The sequence below is a fragment of the Delphinapterus leucas genome, chromosome 4 (assembly GCF_059928025.1).
Source record: "Delphinapterus leucas isolate spDelLeu-1000000601 "Yukka" chromosome 4, BTC_Dleu_Yukka2, whole genome shotgun sequence".
In the NCBI taxonomy this organism is placed as follows: Eukaryota; Metazoa; Chordata; class Mammalia; order Artiodactyla; family Monodontidae; genus Delphinapterus; species Delphinapterus leucas.
In genome coordinates, this window is record NC_143132.1 from 48,488,590 (window position 1) to 48,504,944 (window position 16,355).

Sequence of the window (16,355 nt, forward strand, 5' to 3'; positions counted from 1 at the left end):
AGGAAAATCCTTCTGCCCAAAGTGTTTAATGCTGAAGGCTCTAAAGTTCCCAGTAAGAAATCCACACTATGAATTCTTTCCCTGTGTCTTTTTATAAAAATGTAGGGAAACATCTGTAACCTGGACTTACTGAGAAATAAAATATTATGATAATTTCCAAGTTAACAGTATGTAACCAATTACAACTCAATTTCAATTGAACTGTTTCATGTATGATGTTGTTTATAAAGTTACCAGTAACCTTTCCTTACAGTCACAGGTTTGCTGTTATGAGCATCTATCAACGTGTATAGAAGTCTCAGTGTAGCTGGTGTCGGGTGTCGGGGTGGGAAGCGAGGTAGTGAAAGTCCCGCATGCCACAAGATGCTGCGACAGTTTTGCTGGGGTGGCCTCAGCACAGTACTACTGCTCCCCACGGACACCACCCTGGTACCAGTTTTCTTTCTTAGGCCATTTCCTCCCTGGGTCTCTTTTCTCTGCTGCTTGCTGACCCCAATCCTGCAGCAAACCTCCATCACCACTTCCTTCCTCAGCTCTCATCCCACCCTTCAGCAATTATTTTTTAAATGTTTATTGTATGTCAGGAAGTGAGTATATTTCCCTCCTACCGTTTAAGGGATTAATTATTTTTTTCAGTTTTGAGAAATTCTATTCCTTAAGAACCCAGGTTGTGCTATATCCTGAGCAGAGTGACTGGCTAAGGGAAATCATTTTTACCATTTTTCTGGGGACACTGTGGCTGAGTATCCAGTTGGTGAGATTCAATGGGGAGAGGATGCTGAAGTGGTAAAAGGCAATGCCCCTGCGGGCCAGTCCAGCTTGCTTTCCAGTTCTGGTTAGGGAAAACCTACACTCATCTAGAAATAACCACAGCAGCAGTAGCCACATGAAAGACTTTGGATTCACCCTGCATTACACTACCTTCGTCCCGATATTATATTTTGAAAATTAGCTTTAATAAAAGTAGTGGTAACATCAGGGTGCTGTTCTTTGCAAGTTACTCTTTACAGGTTTGTCCATTTGATATTTTTGTGGCGGCAGCATATCCATTGTAGATTTAACTTTATTCTTAGGCCCTGAGATAAAGAGGAACTGTCCATTTGGGGAGTGGTTAAGGGATGCTCAAACTCAAATTTCAGCTCTTTAGACTCAAGAGCTAAACAACATGAGAAAAACTTGGGCATGTTACATTCTGGTTTTAATTCATTTTTTGGATGTCCTGATGAAAGTTATGAAATGTACTGATTCAATCTAACATCTGACTAAAAGTGAATCTAACATCCTTCTTGCGAAAGTCTCCATATTTCCAGTCAGCTAGGGAGGAATCAGACATACACCTGTGGTGATATCAGTGGTCTAGACATAAAATTTTCAAGTTTCTGCTTAGGACGATGATTGCTGAGAATGGAAGGACACCTGATGTGCTCACTGCATACAATCTTAGGGTGCGGGTGGGGACCACACTGTATTTTTCCCTATTCACTCATCTGCTAACTGTTACACTTTAAAAATTGGTACCACTTTCTTTCTGCCAATGACTGAAATGGCTTTTTAAAAAGGTAGGTGGATCTCTGATGGAAAAAAATGGAAGGGTGGAAATAGATGTCATATTTTAGGGGAACACTTATTCTAAGGAGATTTGGATTAAATAATTAAACTTATATTTTAAAATATCTGTTAATAAATGCTACACACTTCAAAAATTTATTGTTTGGTTAGTGAATTAGTTAGATAACTAAGTGTTTTTAAAATATAGAGAGAATGTATTAAAGTTAGGTCCTTTTAGACATCATTCCTTTATTTTTTTATATAATAAAATCTAATGGGGCTTCCCTGGTGGCACAGTGGTTGAGAGTCTGCCTGCCAATGCAGGGGACACAGGTTCGAGCCCTGGTCTGGGAAGATCCCACATGCCACGGAGCAACTAGGCCCGTGAGCCACAACAACTGAGCCCGAGCGTCTTGAGCCTGTGCTCCGCAACAAGAGAGGCTGTGACAGTGAGAGGCCCGTGCACCGTGATGAAGAGTGGCCCATGCTCGCCACAACTAGAGAAAACCCTCGCACAGAAATGAAGACCCAACACAGCCAAAAATAAATTAATTAATTTTAAAAAAACAAAACAGTTTACACTTAAAAAAAAAAAAACCTAATGAACTTATTTACAAAACAGAAAGACTTACAGATATTGAAAACAAACTTATGGTTACCAAAGGGGAAATGTGATGGGTAGGAATAAACCAGGAGCTTGGGATGAACATACACACACTACTATATATAAGATAGATAACCAACAAGGACCTACTGTGTAGCACAGGGAACTCTACTCAATATCCTGTGATAACCTACATGAGAAAAGAATCTGAAAAAGAATGAATACATGTATATGTATAACTGAATCACTTTGCTGTACACCTGAAACTAACACAACATTGTAAATCAACTCTACTCCAATAAAATTGTTTTAAAAGAACCTAATAGTAAACACTAGGTTTCACCTTGATAAAAAGAGTGTTCTTGCTTCTCAGCGTGAAGAAAATAGCAAAATTATCAGCTGTTTTTTCTTCTGCAGTTACATGGATCTCAAGTGATACAACTTATATGGGAAGAATCAGGGTTATTGTTTATGCATACATCTTTTCTCTGATTTTTCTAGAGGTGTAGGCAGGGATGATATTGAAAGTATTTAACAAGCAGTAGAAGGAAGGCACTAACCTATGAGAAGAGACCCCTGCTAAGTGTCCTCTGGCACAAGTGTACTGGGACTTGCCTGCAGAACACATGCTTAGATACATGAATTACAATATATAATGTAACAAGATGCTTCAGATGGGGCTGTATTCAACATTCAAATTTTTAATCTAAATATTATTTATCTATTAAAAATGGATCGCCTCAAGTTCAAATTGTTTTTCACATTTCCAATCTCTTTTCAGAAGGTGTGAAGGAGTTTCTGCTGCATTTAAGTTTTAGGTATAAGCATGCATATATGAATAAAAACATTTTTCAATGTATCTTTTACTTAAAACTCTGGAATTAATTTCATATCTCTTGAAATACTGCCTTCTAAGATCAGTCTCAGACAAGAGGTGGGTACACATTGGATTGATATCGACTTAAAATATTAAAATATACCTCTAAAGTATCAAATCAACTTTCAGAATCAATTCTAAATGATTATATAAGATGGTCAAAGTCTATCCCAGCTGGTTCCTTTTCAACTTTCCCATGTTCCAGAGCTACCCAAATGCACAGAAGGCAGTTTGGGAAACATTTTTTCTGCTATCTAGAAGATAACAATGAAGAAAGGCTTACAGAGAAGCCTTAAAATATCTTTTCAGTTAATTCGACTTTTCCTTTGGAAATACCCAAGAGTTTCAGAGCACAGCTCGTTAGAGCTGGCTGGAGTTTGGGGTAATCTGCCTCACAGCTTGAAGTGATAAAATATCTGGCTCTGTGTCATAGGTGCAGGAAGTTTCTAACTGGACCTTCTTGCCATGGCTATTTATGATGTGGAAAATAAATTAAATTTCTTGGAAATAAACTGTCAATCATCTTTCCCAATCCTGCTGAGTAACTCACCCTAAATGAAATATTCTGCCAAAAGAAATACAAATTATTGAGATATGATTGCTGAGAAGAAGGAATGAAACAAACGACATCGAGTCACGCGTAAGATAAAGCAGGACAGCCAAGAGGATGGAGATAAGATGTGCTTCCTAGGAAACCACTCATAACAACAGCGAGGATTGTTCTAGAAGAGAATGGAAGAGCAACTCTATTCCCTGTGATTGGATTTAAGAGAGACAAAGACAAAGGGACCTTAGGGAACGGCAGAATTCAATACTTGGTGCTAAGCCAATTGGTTAATTATTTGGGAAAAGTATATAACCTCATCAATATAGGACCTTACTACATATAATATAGCAAAATAAAATCCACATAGGTTAGAGTTTAATTACTACAAAATCAAACCACTTATAAGACAAAAAAAAAGAGAAATATTTATCTGATCTCTGGATAGGGAAGGGCTTTCTAAAATATAAGGCAATTGGAGATATGACAATGGAAAAGACAAATAAGTTGATTAAGCAAATTAAGACTTGCCTATTTCACAAATTCCCATAAAGAAAACTGATAACGAATGTGCAAATAATGTTTCTAGATGATATCACAAAGAGTCTTTGCTCTTTAAAGTCTTTAAACTATTCAATAAAAAAAACCATGAGATGCCCAATAAACAAAGAACTGAAACTAAAGGTCATTAAATGGAAAATACAAATGGCTAATAAATAAGTGAAGAAAGTGCTGCTTTATCAGCAATCAGAAATAGAAATTTAAAAACCATTTTATACTATTATACTACCCAAAATTTTAGGGATGGAAATACATAATGTTGAAAATCAGGGTGCTACAGGAAGATAACTCTGATCCATTGCCAACAAGATTGTAAATTGGTAAAACCTTTCTGGAAAGAAAGTTGACCAAACATATTAGAAAGTTTAAAAAAATGTTAAAACTCTAAACTGTTAATTCCTCTTCTAAGCATCTACTTTAAGGAAACAATCAGAAATGTGAACAAAGATTTATGATCATAAATGTTCACCATAATATGACTTATAATTAAACTGTTAGAAATAACTTAAATGCCTACAAATTGGAAACAGATTGAGTAGCTGATAGTGTACTTAGATTATGTAATACACAGCAATTGAAACTATGTATATGAAAAGTACTTAATGACATGAACTATGCTAGGCCATATTTTGGCTAAGTGAAAAGAATGAGATATAAAATTGCACATAGAGCATGATTTTAATTTTATAATGAAAACATGCTTGAAAAAAAATACAATGTTCTAAAGTTTTAACAGTAGACCATAAATGGTTTTCTACTGGTCTTTATTTGGCAGTGTTATAGGTAATTTTGTTAATTTTTCTTTTCTCATTTTTATACATTATAAATCTTTAAATATCAGATAATTAGGAAAATAGTCAAAACCAAACAGAGAAAGAGAGAGAAGAGATGGAGGCAAGAGAGAAAGAAAATAAATGAATCAATCAATCCAGGCCTCAGAATTTACCTACAATCTCCTTTCTTATATTTTGATTTTAAATATACCAAAATACTTTCCTGGGCAGTCACAATAATTTAATAATCATGACAATAATTTTCCAATATACATACTTTTCTGCCAGTTCAAACCAAAGAAACACTTCCTTTATCAGCAGTAATTCTCAGTTCTATTTTATCCAAACCCATTTTCTGTCAATGAAAAGAATCTTGCATATTTTTATTCACTGAGGTATGTACTACCATTTTTCCCCCACTGGGCTACATGAACAGTGGGGTATTCTGTGGACTATTCAATAGACATAAAAAACCATCTATCCACATACATCATGCACACATTGAAAAGAACAAATTTGCAACCCTGAATAGAGTCTTTGCGTGTTCACTTGACTGTAGAATACTTCCCTGGCTGGATACTCCCAATACATAGAGACCAAAGCCAGCATCAAATTCCCCTCTTCTCACCAAAGTGCCTTCTCTACCTGCTCTATGACGTAACGTTCTTTACTTTATAATTAGGCATGTGATTTCAATGACAAATGTCTGTGATAGTTCTAACAATGGCTTACATTTATAACAGGTGGTATGGAACTGATATAATACTTCCTGAGAACAGATTTTGAAAAGTGGAGGGAAAGAGGAGAACAAGGGACTGAGCTCCTAAGGTGAGAGAGAAGAGAGTTCTAGACGGGGAAAATGCTGGGCACATAAAATATACAAACATTTACTGCACCGAATAGAAGCTGGGCATGTTACAAAACCAAACCAGTTGCTTCTTCATTTTGAAAAGGGTTGGCTCTTCTAAGTAGGAAATGATAGAAAATAGAGGAAAGATTTGAACAATCGCAGGGTTAAGTAGTGCATGTACTTATTCACTCTTGAAATGTGTTATAGTAAAAAAACAACCCACAGGACAGAAGATAATAAGAATAATCTCAAAATACCTGGAATACTGAAATACTAGATAACTATATAGAATATCAGAATTTTAGAGCTTTAAACAAATTAGAGATAATCTGGTCTCATGCTTTCACCTCCATTTTCTGAGAAAGAAACTAATTCCTAAAACATTATGTACTTGGCCCAAAACCCTATAGCTAGGCAGTTAATCCAGCTTCAGTACCTCATAATAGGACTACTTCCTTATTTGAATGAAAGTATAATGCAGACACATTTTTAAAAGAACATTCTTGAAAATAAGCTGGTACATACCACTGTGTGGACTTGGTCATAGGTACTTTGGATTTTCCCATTTACTTTGTTTTTACCTGACAAAAACAAGAGGAAAATGACATTCTTTTCATTCTTCTTTTCCCTAAATCAATTCTTACTAGTCATTATGAAGACAACTACAACTCCTGCTCTAACTTGGGCCTATTATTTTATTTGCTCTCATTTCAAACACTGATTCCAATGATGTTCGAAACAAGGGATGATAGGAAGCAAGCCCAGCCCCATAAAGTCTTTGCACGTTCAATTCCACTGGCCCAGCTTTTTAACTTAGCATTTGTACACGTTATTGATTTTTGGCTCAGTTAGTGTTCATAGGTCAGAGATTGATTTAAAATATGACAATGGCCAAATAAATTGTTATCAATGATTGCTACTGTCAAATATTAGTTTACCATTTTTTTAAAAAAAATACTCACTATAAAAAAGATTCTGAAATATCAATGCTCAAATTCTGTTTACTTTTGTATTTTCACAAATATGGATAATGAGAATTAACTCATTTCCTATTACACAACTAATAAAATAATTTAAAATTTGATAATTAGGAAAAAATATTACAGAAAGCTCACTCAAATAGTTCTAGGTACTTACTTCCAACAATAGTCTTGTGATTAAAAATCTTACTCCAAATTCCACCTTCTACATTGTCTTTCACTCCGAATTCATAAACTGTGTCAGGCTTTAGATTTTCCACAATTGTTTCAGTGGCCGGACAGAGTTGAAAAATCCATTTCTTTTCCTTATCCTTTTCTCTATAGCGAATTGTATAAAATCTGTTGAATAACCAAAATATGCTATAAAACCACAGGGAGAGTCAGAAAGTACTTCCAGTTTCTTAATACATCATAGACTCCCACCTACTCTCAAGATTTCACATTGGCTTCTGTTTAGATTTTTTTAAATTTTCAGACAACATAAAAAAGTTTCTCCGTGCGTGCTTAAGTTTTTAATTTCTAATTGCAAGTTAGGGGACTAGGTAACAGCACAGTCATGGTCTAACAGAATTCCAGATCTCTCAATTCTATTATTTGATACTTACCAAAATGAAAGTTGGAAAACACTAGACATTCATGTTTTTCTAATTATGCAGAGAACATAGGCATATTTTTATAAATATTTAATATTATAATTTCATAACTGTATGGGTTTAAGCCCATGGAAGGTACATTAGAGGTAATATCGTTTAACACCATAGAAGGCACATTAGAGGTAATACCGTTCAATTTTGTAAAAGAGGAGCGTGATGCACTCTAATGCATCCAGGACTTTATTTCAAGGGTGAAATTTTCTTACTATTAGAAAAAGGATCAACACCAATAGTCAAGCTGAGAGTACAATGAGAAAAATCGAACAATGCAAATTCAAGATCACTGTTACATATTTGCTTAGGGCTTCATAATATTCAGACATATATATCACAAGGTACTAATAATCCTCACTGGTTTTTTTGCACCTTTAACACATGGTAGGTTTTATATATATTACCTCATTTAATTGTCACAAAAACATCTTAAGTGGTAGAAATCATTAATCCTACTTTACAAATGTGAAAACCATGTTTCAGAAAGATCTCTTAACTTGCCCAATGTCATCCAGCTAGTGATTTTTACTAGTGGCAGAACCAGAAAAGCAGGAAAAACTCCTCTGGCTCTGCTCTAAACAGTCTCACAAAGTGGGGAAGCAGGTCAGGAAAGGAAATTGCATTGCTACTGGATATAGCAACGAGAATGAATGAACTAGGGCTACGTGTATCAATATGGCTAAATTTTACAAACAAAATATTGAATGAAAATAGCAAAATGATGCATGTAGTTTCACATCATTTGCACAAAGATTAAAACACTCACACAAAATATGTTACCGTATATCATTCCTGGCAGTGTAAAGGGACAAGAAATACTGGAAGGATACAACATTTATGATAGTGCTTTGGCTCCCAGTGAGCAAGTAGGGAAATACATGAGACTAGAGATGGGGCCAACTGATAAACTTTATTTGCTTTTTATTCTTAAATAAACATTTTAAGTAAATAAAATAAAATAATAATTGTCATGTACTAACAATGGAAACATACATGCTTGTTATACTATTTTAGACTCTTTTTTTACATTCTAAATTTTCTCTCAAAAATTTAGTGCTTCTCCCCCACTCCTCACCCTAAGATTCAGGTCAATTGCTTTTATTTAAAGCCCTAAAATCCCTCATTTACTCATGCTAAAAATGTTTATCGTGTCCTCTTTAAGTGCCAGGCACAAGCTCTTGATACAAAAAAAACCCACCCAGAATCTTTGGAAACAAGGGCCAGGACTGGCTACATAATTTGTGGAGTTCACAGCAAAATGAAAACATGGAGCCCCTTATTCAAAAATGATTAAGACTTTTAAGACGGTGACAACAGAGCATTAAACCAAGCATGGGCCCTTCTAAGTGGGGAACCTGTGTGACCGTACTGGTTGCATGCCCATGAAGTCAGCAAGGGGGTTATAGTTTCTTAAGTACAGAAAAGGGATGTATTCGTACATTCAGCCTACTTTCTTACTAGTCACAAACTACTGAAATGCTCGAAATCATTCATTAGCTTGCGTCTTCCTCGTAAAAGCAGCTCTCTGGGCTCCATACCCCATTCCAAAGTCACGAAAAACAGAACGAGTGAAGGAGGCTGTTCCAGCCAGAACACTAACTGCTACTGGGAACAAATGTTACAGAATACGAATGCTCTGTGCCCCGTGAGTTGAACCATCAACAGTAGTTTATGAAACACATTTGTTGACAAGTACATCGAACAGAATTTCTGTCGTTTTTCCCATGCCCTGGCTATTACAGGACTTCAGGGAAGTGCAGAGAAACTAAAATCAGACCAGATGGGCCTCCAGAGTTATGCGTCTCTAGTTTGGATACATTTCTGAAGTCCTGAACTGCTTGCATGATCTGGTAGGGGTGTGGGGCAATGCTAACAGAACTACCAGAGGCCAGATTCCAGGATTCCCAGGAAGTTTGATTTTATATCCTCTTCCTAGGAATGAGACAGACATGTTCTAAGACTTTGTTGAAAAAAATCTAGCCTGTAAATTTTTTTCTATTTTGATCACAAAGCTTTCTAACTAACCTCTCTTGTACCAACTTGGTCAGGAAAAATAAAAGTACAGGCAGCTAGGCCTTCTCCTCGGCTTCAGTTAGGTTACCCTCACCAACATTGGCTTAATTGATACTTGTATAATATAGGCAAGTTCTAAATTTTAAAAGAGATAGTAAACAAGGCTACTTAGCTATAAAGTGGTGAAGTCTATTTTCTTGATTTTAAAGCAAAATATAGGCCTTATGATGATAATACTGTACAACCTAGCACAGAGTATGTACTCCATATATGTTGTGGAACAAATAGAATGGATACTTAGGTGCTCATAGGGTCATTCTAAAATTATAGTTGCTCTAAATGGCCAATGACTCGATCACCAAAATATTCTGATTTAAGCCATTAGGTCTACAATTATATTTTGCAATATGTTTTTGCATAAGAGTTCATTTACCAAACCTCAGCATTCTTATAGAATCAATGCAAATGGAAGGAGAGTTCAATAAATGTCTACATGGTACATTTGCAGAGGGCTTAGGATTTTTAAATTTATTTCCATGTATCCATACAATAAATTCTGAAGTGAGCACAGCAAGAATTATTATAGAAGAGAGAGGCCAAGAAGTGTCTAAAGCCTGAGAATCAGTGACAGAACCAGGCAAATGGCTGTTTTCTGACTCATAAGCTAATACCTTCTGTGTTGCATTGGACTATCTACTGCAGGGCTCAGCAAAAGGAGATGCAGAAACAAGGTAAAATGACCCAGAATGGAAGAGAAGTAAAAGGAATCAGAAGTTCTTTTAGCATTACTTAAGGCTTTCACATAATCACAGACTTCCCAATATTGTCTGAGGACATCCAGGATCAAAAGTTGATTGCACTTTTTTTCTGTGGTTAATTAAATTTGGACACAAGTGCATAGAGAGGCAACAAGTCTACTAAAGATGGAGGTAACAGCCAGTGAATGTCATCAGAGCAGACCTCTGCAAAGCCTGACTAGCAATTTGGATTTTAGAAACAAGGATATCTCACATCCTAATTAAGTGGTAAGCAACTGTTGAGGGCAGTGCTTGGTTCAACTGGTGATATTCTGTGCTTGGATCTCCCCAAGAGTCTCAAAACTGACAGTAATCGTTATTATAACTTAAAAAATACCATAGCTCCTCCAAATGTAATGGAGAAGGCAGATAGCGGCTTGGCGTGGATATCTGCCAGCTGCAAACTAGTAGCATGCCCTCAGGAGAGTCTCTTTGCCCACTTATAGATCAAATTTCTACTTTGAAAAAGAGGGGTTGGATTAGACAATCTTTGAATCCTTTCTGTTTCTAAAATTTTATTCTAGCTACAAATTAGACATTCTATTCTAATAAAATACAGAGGCATAACACAGGCTAGAAACCCTAGAGGCAGAAATCCCATAAATAAAATTTATGATGTAAATGGCACTGAATTCTGCCAAGTGGAGAAATTGAATAGTGTCAATAAATTTAGTCCTTTCACAAACTAGCCTGGATTGATGCACTTGGTTGGCCAGCTGTGGGACTTTCTATACTTTTTTCAGCAATTCTTTTATTTCTATGTGATTAATTACTATATTTCCTAGAACATCTATTCCACACATCACACATTTTTTTTGCTCTCTTCACATCAAAGGACACTTCCTGACTCCCCCCGTTGTCAATATCCCTGCTTCTTGCCTTACTGAGACTGTGACTGCTGATATAAAATCTGCCCTCACTCCCTTCCTCTCAAAAAGTCTCTCTCTCCCCCTTCACTCTCTCCTTGCCCCTCTCCAATTCCAGGATTCTCCCTTCTTCTAAAAAATAAATGTCTTGGTAATTTTATTCCATTTTCTTATTCCACCTACTCTGCATCCTTTCTCTTGATTCTTCAAGGACCTTTCTCTGAGTCAAAAAGTTGTTGAACTATTTTCCACTATATCAAAGCAAAACTAAAACTAATACTTCTTATTCCTGCCATTACCTTTTAACACAAGATCTCTCAAAATTAATCTACTTTCTTCTGTTTTCTTACCACTCATAATGCCTAACTCTCTTTGCAGTCTGGTGCCTGACATGGTCAGATCCAATGATTTAATCATCTGTAGACTTCATAACTACTTTAAAAGCTACTCATCTTTTCCAAATCTGTTCCTATTCCTGTTGTCTTCACATTCCTTCTCCCTGTGTCCAATCAGTTTTCAAGTCCAGTTATATTTCCCTGAGTGATACCTCTTGCACTTGTCTTGCCTCTACTACTAAGTAACACTTAAAGGCCCAATTTGGGTTCTTACTATCTCTGGACTCTTAGAATAATTTTCAAACTGGTAAACCATTTCCAAAATCTTTTTATCACTCACTGCTGGCCTGTTTAAGCTCAAGAGAAAGAAGTTTCTAGTGATTTTAGCGCTATCTAAAATGGAACAGCTTGCCTGAAGTGGAAATTATCACATAAAATAACTAATATCAAAACTAACAAGACTAGCAGCAAACTCAGTATCATTTCTTTTTTTTCAACATCTTTATGGGAGTATAATTGCTTTACAATAGTACGTTACTTTCTGCTGTATAACAAATTAAATCAGCTATACGTATACATATATCCCCATATCCCTTCCTGCTTGCGTCTCCCTCCCAACCTCCCTATCCCACCCCTCTACGTGGTCACAAAGCACCGAGCTGATCTCCCTGTGCTATGCGGCTTCTTCCCACTAGCTATCAATTTTACATTTGGTAGTGTACATATGTCCATGCCACTCTCTCACTTCGTCCCAGCTTACCCTTCCCCCTCCCCGTGTCCTCAAATCCATTCGCTACACCTGCATCTTTATTCCTGTCCTGCCCCTAGGTTCTTCAGAACCACTTTTTTTTTTTAGATTCCATATATATGGTTTAGGATACGGTATTTGTTTTTCTCTAACTTACTTCACTCTGTATGACAGTCGCTAGGTCCATATACCTTACGACAAATAATTCAATTTCATTTCCTTTTATGGCTGAGTTACATTCCATTGTATATATGTGCCACATCTTCTTTATCCATTCATCTGCTGATGGATGCTTAGATTGCTTCCATGTCCTGGCTATTGTAAATAGAGCTGCAATGAACATCGTGGTACATGACTCTTTTTGAATTATGCTTTCTCAGGGTTAACATCACTCTTTTTGAATTATGATTTTCTCAGGGTATGTGTCCAGTAGTGGGACTGCTGGGTCGTATGGTAGCTCTATTTTTAGATTTTTAAGGAACCTCCATACCGTTCTCCATAGTGGTTGTATCAATTTACATCCCCACCAACAGTGCAAGAGGGTTCCCTTTTCTCCACACCCTCTCCAGCATTTATTGTTTGTAGACTTTTTGATGATGGCCATTCTGACTGCTGTGAGGTGATACCTCATTGTAGTTTTGATTTTCATTTCACTAATGACTAGTGATGTTGAGCAACCTTTCATGTGTTTCTTGGCAATCTGTATATCTTCTTTGGAGGACTGTCTATATAGGTCTTCTGCCCATTTTTTGATTGGGGTTTTATTTTTGATATTGAGCTGCATGAGCTGCTTGTATAATTTGGAGGTTAATCCCTTGTCAGTTCCTTCATTTGCAAATATTTTCTCCCATTCTGATGGTTGTCTTTTCGTCTCGTTTATGGTTTCCTTTGCTGTGCAAAAGCTTTTGAGTTTCATTAGGTCCCAGTTGTTTATTTTTGTTTTTATTCCCAACTCTCTAGGAGGTGGGTCAAAAAGGATATTGCTGTGATTTATGTCATAGAGTGTTCTGCCTACGTTTTCCTCTAAGAGTTTTATAGTGTCTGGCCTTCCATTTAGGTCTTCAATCCATTTTGATTTTATTTTTGTGTATGGTGTTAGGGAGTGTTCTAACTTCATTCTTTTACATGTAGCTGTCCAGTTTTCCCACACCACTTATTGAAGAGGCTGTCTTTTCTCCATTGTATATTCTTGCCTCCTTTATAAAAGATAAGGTGACTGTATGTGTGTGGGTTTATCTCTGGGCTTTCTATCCTGTTTCACTGATCTATATTTCTGTTTTTGTGCTAGTTCCATCCTGTCTTGATTACTGTAGCTTTGTAGTATCGCCTGAAGTCTGGGAGCCTGATTACTCCAGCTCCGTTTTTCTTTCTCGAGATTGCTTTGGCTATTCGGGGTCTTTTGTGTTTCCATATGAATTGTGCAATTTTTTGTTCTAGTTCTGTGAAAAATGCCATTGATAGTTTGATAGGGATTTCACTGAATCTGTAGATTGCTTTGGGTAGTAGGGTCATTTTCACAATGCTGATTCTTCCAATCGAAGAACATGGTATATCTCTCCATCTGTTTGTATCATTTTTAATTTCTTTCATCAATGCTTTATAGTTCCCTGCATACAGGTCTTTTGTCTCCTTGGTAGGTTTATTCCTAGGTAATTTATTCTTTTTGTTGCAATGGTAAATGGGAGTGTTTGCTTAATTTCTCTTCCAGATTTTTCATCATTGCTGTATAGGAATGCAAGAGATTTCTGTGCATTAATTTTGTATCCTGCTACTCTACCAAATTCATTTTCTGGTAGCATCTTTAGGACTCTCTATGTATCTGTCATCTCTCATGTCATCTGCAAACAGTGACAGTTTTACCTCTTTTTTTCTGATTTGGATTCCTTTTCTTTTTCTTCTCTGATTGCTGTGGCTAAAACTTCCAAAACTATGTTGAATAATAGTGGTGAGAGTAGGCAACCTTGTCTTGCTCCTGATCTGAGTGGAAGTGGTTTCAGATTTTTACCACTGAGAACGATGTTGGCTATGGGTTTGTCACATATGCCCTTTATTATGTTGAGAGTTCCCTCTAAGCCCACTTTCTGAAGGGTTTTTATCATAAATCGGTGAATTTTGTCAAAAGCTTTTTCTGCATCTATTGAGATGACCATATGGTTTTTACCCTTCAATTTGTTAATATGGTGTATCACATTGATTGATTTGCACACATTGAAGAATCCTTGCATTCCTGGGATAAACCCCACTTGATCATGGTGTATGATCTTTTTAATGGCTGTTGAATTCTGTTTGCTAGTATTTTGTTGAGGATTTTTGCATCCATGTTCATCAGTGATATTGGCCTGTAGTTTTCTTTCTTTCTGACATCATTGTCTGGTTTTGGTGTCAGGTTGATGGTGGTCTTGTACAATGAGTTTGGACATATTCCTCCCTCTGCTGTATTTTGGGAGAATTTGAGAAAGATAGCTGTTACCTTTTCTCTAAATGTTTGATAGAATTTGCCTGTGAAGCCATTTGGTCTGGGGCTTTTGTTTGTTGGAAGATTTTAAATCACAATTTCAATCTCAGGGCTTGTGATTGGTCTGTTTACACTTTCTATTTCTTCCTGGGTAAGTCTTAGAAGGTTGTGCTTTTAAAAAATTTGTCCATTTCTTCCAGGTTGTCCATTTTATTAGCATATAGTTGCTTGTAGTAATGTCTCATGATCCTTTGTATTTCTGCAGTGTCACTTGTTACTTCTCCTTTATCATTTCTAATTCTGTTGATTTGAGTCTTCTCCCTTTTTTCTTGATGAATCTGGCTAATGGTTTATCAATTTTGTTTTTCTTCTCAAAGAACCAGCTTTTAGTTTTATTGATCTTTGCTATCGTTTCCTTCATTTCTTTTTCATTTATTTCTGATCTGATCTTTATGATTTCTTTCCTTCTGCTAACTTTGGGTATTTTTGTTCTTCTTTCTCTAGTTGCTTTAGGTGTAAAGCAAGGTTGTTTATTTGAGATGTTTCTTGTTTCTTGAGGTAGGGTTGCATTGCTATAAACTTCCCTCTTAGAACTGCTTTTGCTGCATCCCATATGTTTTGGGTAGTCGTGTTTTCATTGTCATTTGTTTCTAGATATTTTTGATTTCCTCTTTGATTTCTTCAGTGATCTCTTGCTTATTAAGTAGTGTATTGTATAGCCTCCATGTGTTTGTATTTTTTAGTTTTCCTGTAATTGATATCTAGTCTTATAGAGTTGCGATCATAAAAGACACTCAATATGATTTCAATTTTCTTAAATTTACCAAGGCTTGATTTGTTACCCAAGATATGATCTATCCTGGAGAAGATTCCATGAGCACTTGAGAAGAAAGCGTATTCTGTTGTTTTTGGATGGAATGTCCTATAAATATCAATTAAGTCCATCTTGTTTAATGTGTCATTTAAAGCTTGTGTTTCCTTATTTTCATTTTGGATGATCTGTCCATTGGTGAAAGTGGGGTGTTAAAGTCCCCTACTATTATTGTGTTACTGTCAATTTCCCCTTTTATGGCTGTTAACATGTGCCTTGTGTACTGAAGTGCTCCTATACTGGGTGCATAAATATTTACAATTGTTATATCTTCTTCTTTGGCTGATCCCTTGATCATTATGTAGTGTCCTTTTTCTCTTGTAATAGTTTTTATTTTAGTCCATTTTGTGTGATATGAGAATTGCTACTCTAGCTTTCTTGTGATTTCCATTCGCATGGAATATCTTTTTCCATCCCCTCACTTTCAGCCTTATGTGTCCCTAGGTCTGAAGTGGGTCTCTTGTAGGCAGCATATATACAGGTCATGTTTTTGTATCCATTCAGCCAGTCTGTGTCTTTTGGTGGGAGCATTTAATCCATTTACATTTAAGGTAATTATCAATATGTATGTTCCTGTTACCATTTTCTTAATTGTTTTGGGTTTGTTATTGTGGGTCTTTTCCTTCTCTTGTGTTTCCTCCCTAGAGAAGTTCCTTTAGGGTTTGTTGTAAAGCTGGTTTGGTGGTGCTGAGTTCTCTTAACTTTTGCTTGTCTCTAAAGCTTTTAATTTCTCCATCAAATCTGAATGAGATCCTTGCTGGGTAGAGTAATCTTGCTTGTAGGTTTTTCCCTTTCATCACTTTAAATATGTCCTGCTACACTCTTCTCCTTGCAGAGTTTCTGCTGAAAGATCAGCTGTTAACCTTTGGGGGATTCCCTTGTATGT

The 16,355-nt window shown here is 36.3% G+C and overlaps 1 protein-coding gene across 1 annotated transcript in view; it reads right to left on the bottom strand.

The window, feature by feature from the left end:
- The window catches only part of ABI3BP (ABI family member 3 binding protein), a 261,606-nt gene that overhangs the window by 140,862 nt on the left and 104,389 nt on the right, over positions 1-16,355 (bottom strand). The window contains exons 5-6 of the mRNA XM_089910463.1: positions 6,895-7,076; positions 6,283-6,338 (exon numbers count right to left, since the gene is read on the bottom strand). Coding sequence (XP_089766589.1) covers positions 6,283-6,338; positions 6,895-7,076 — 238 coding nt within the window. The remainder of the gene's footprint in view (positions 1-6,282; positions 6,339-6,894; positions 7,077-16,355) is intronic.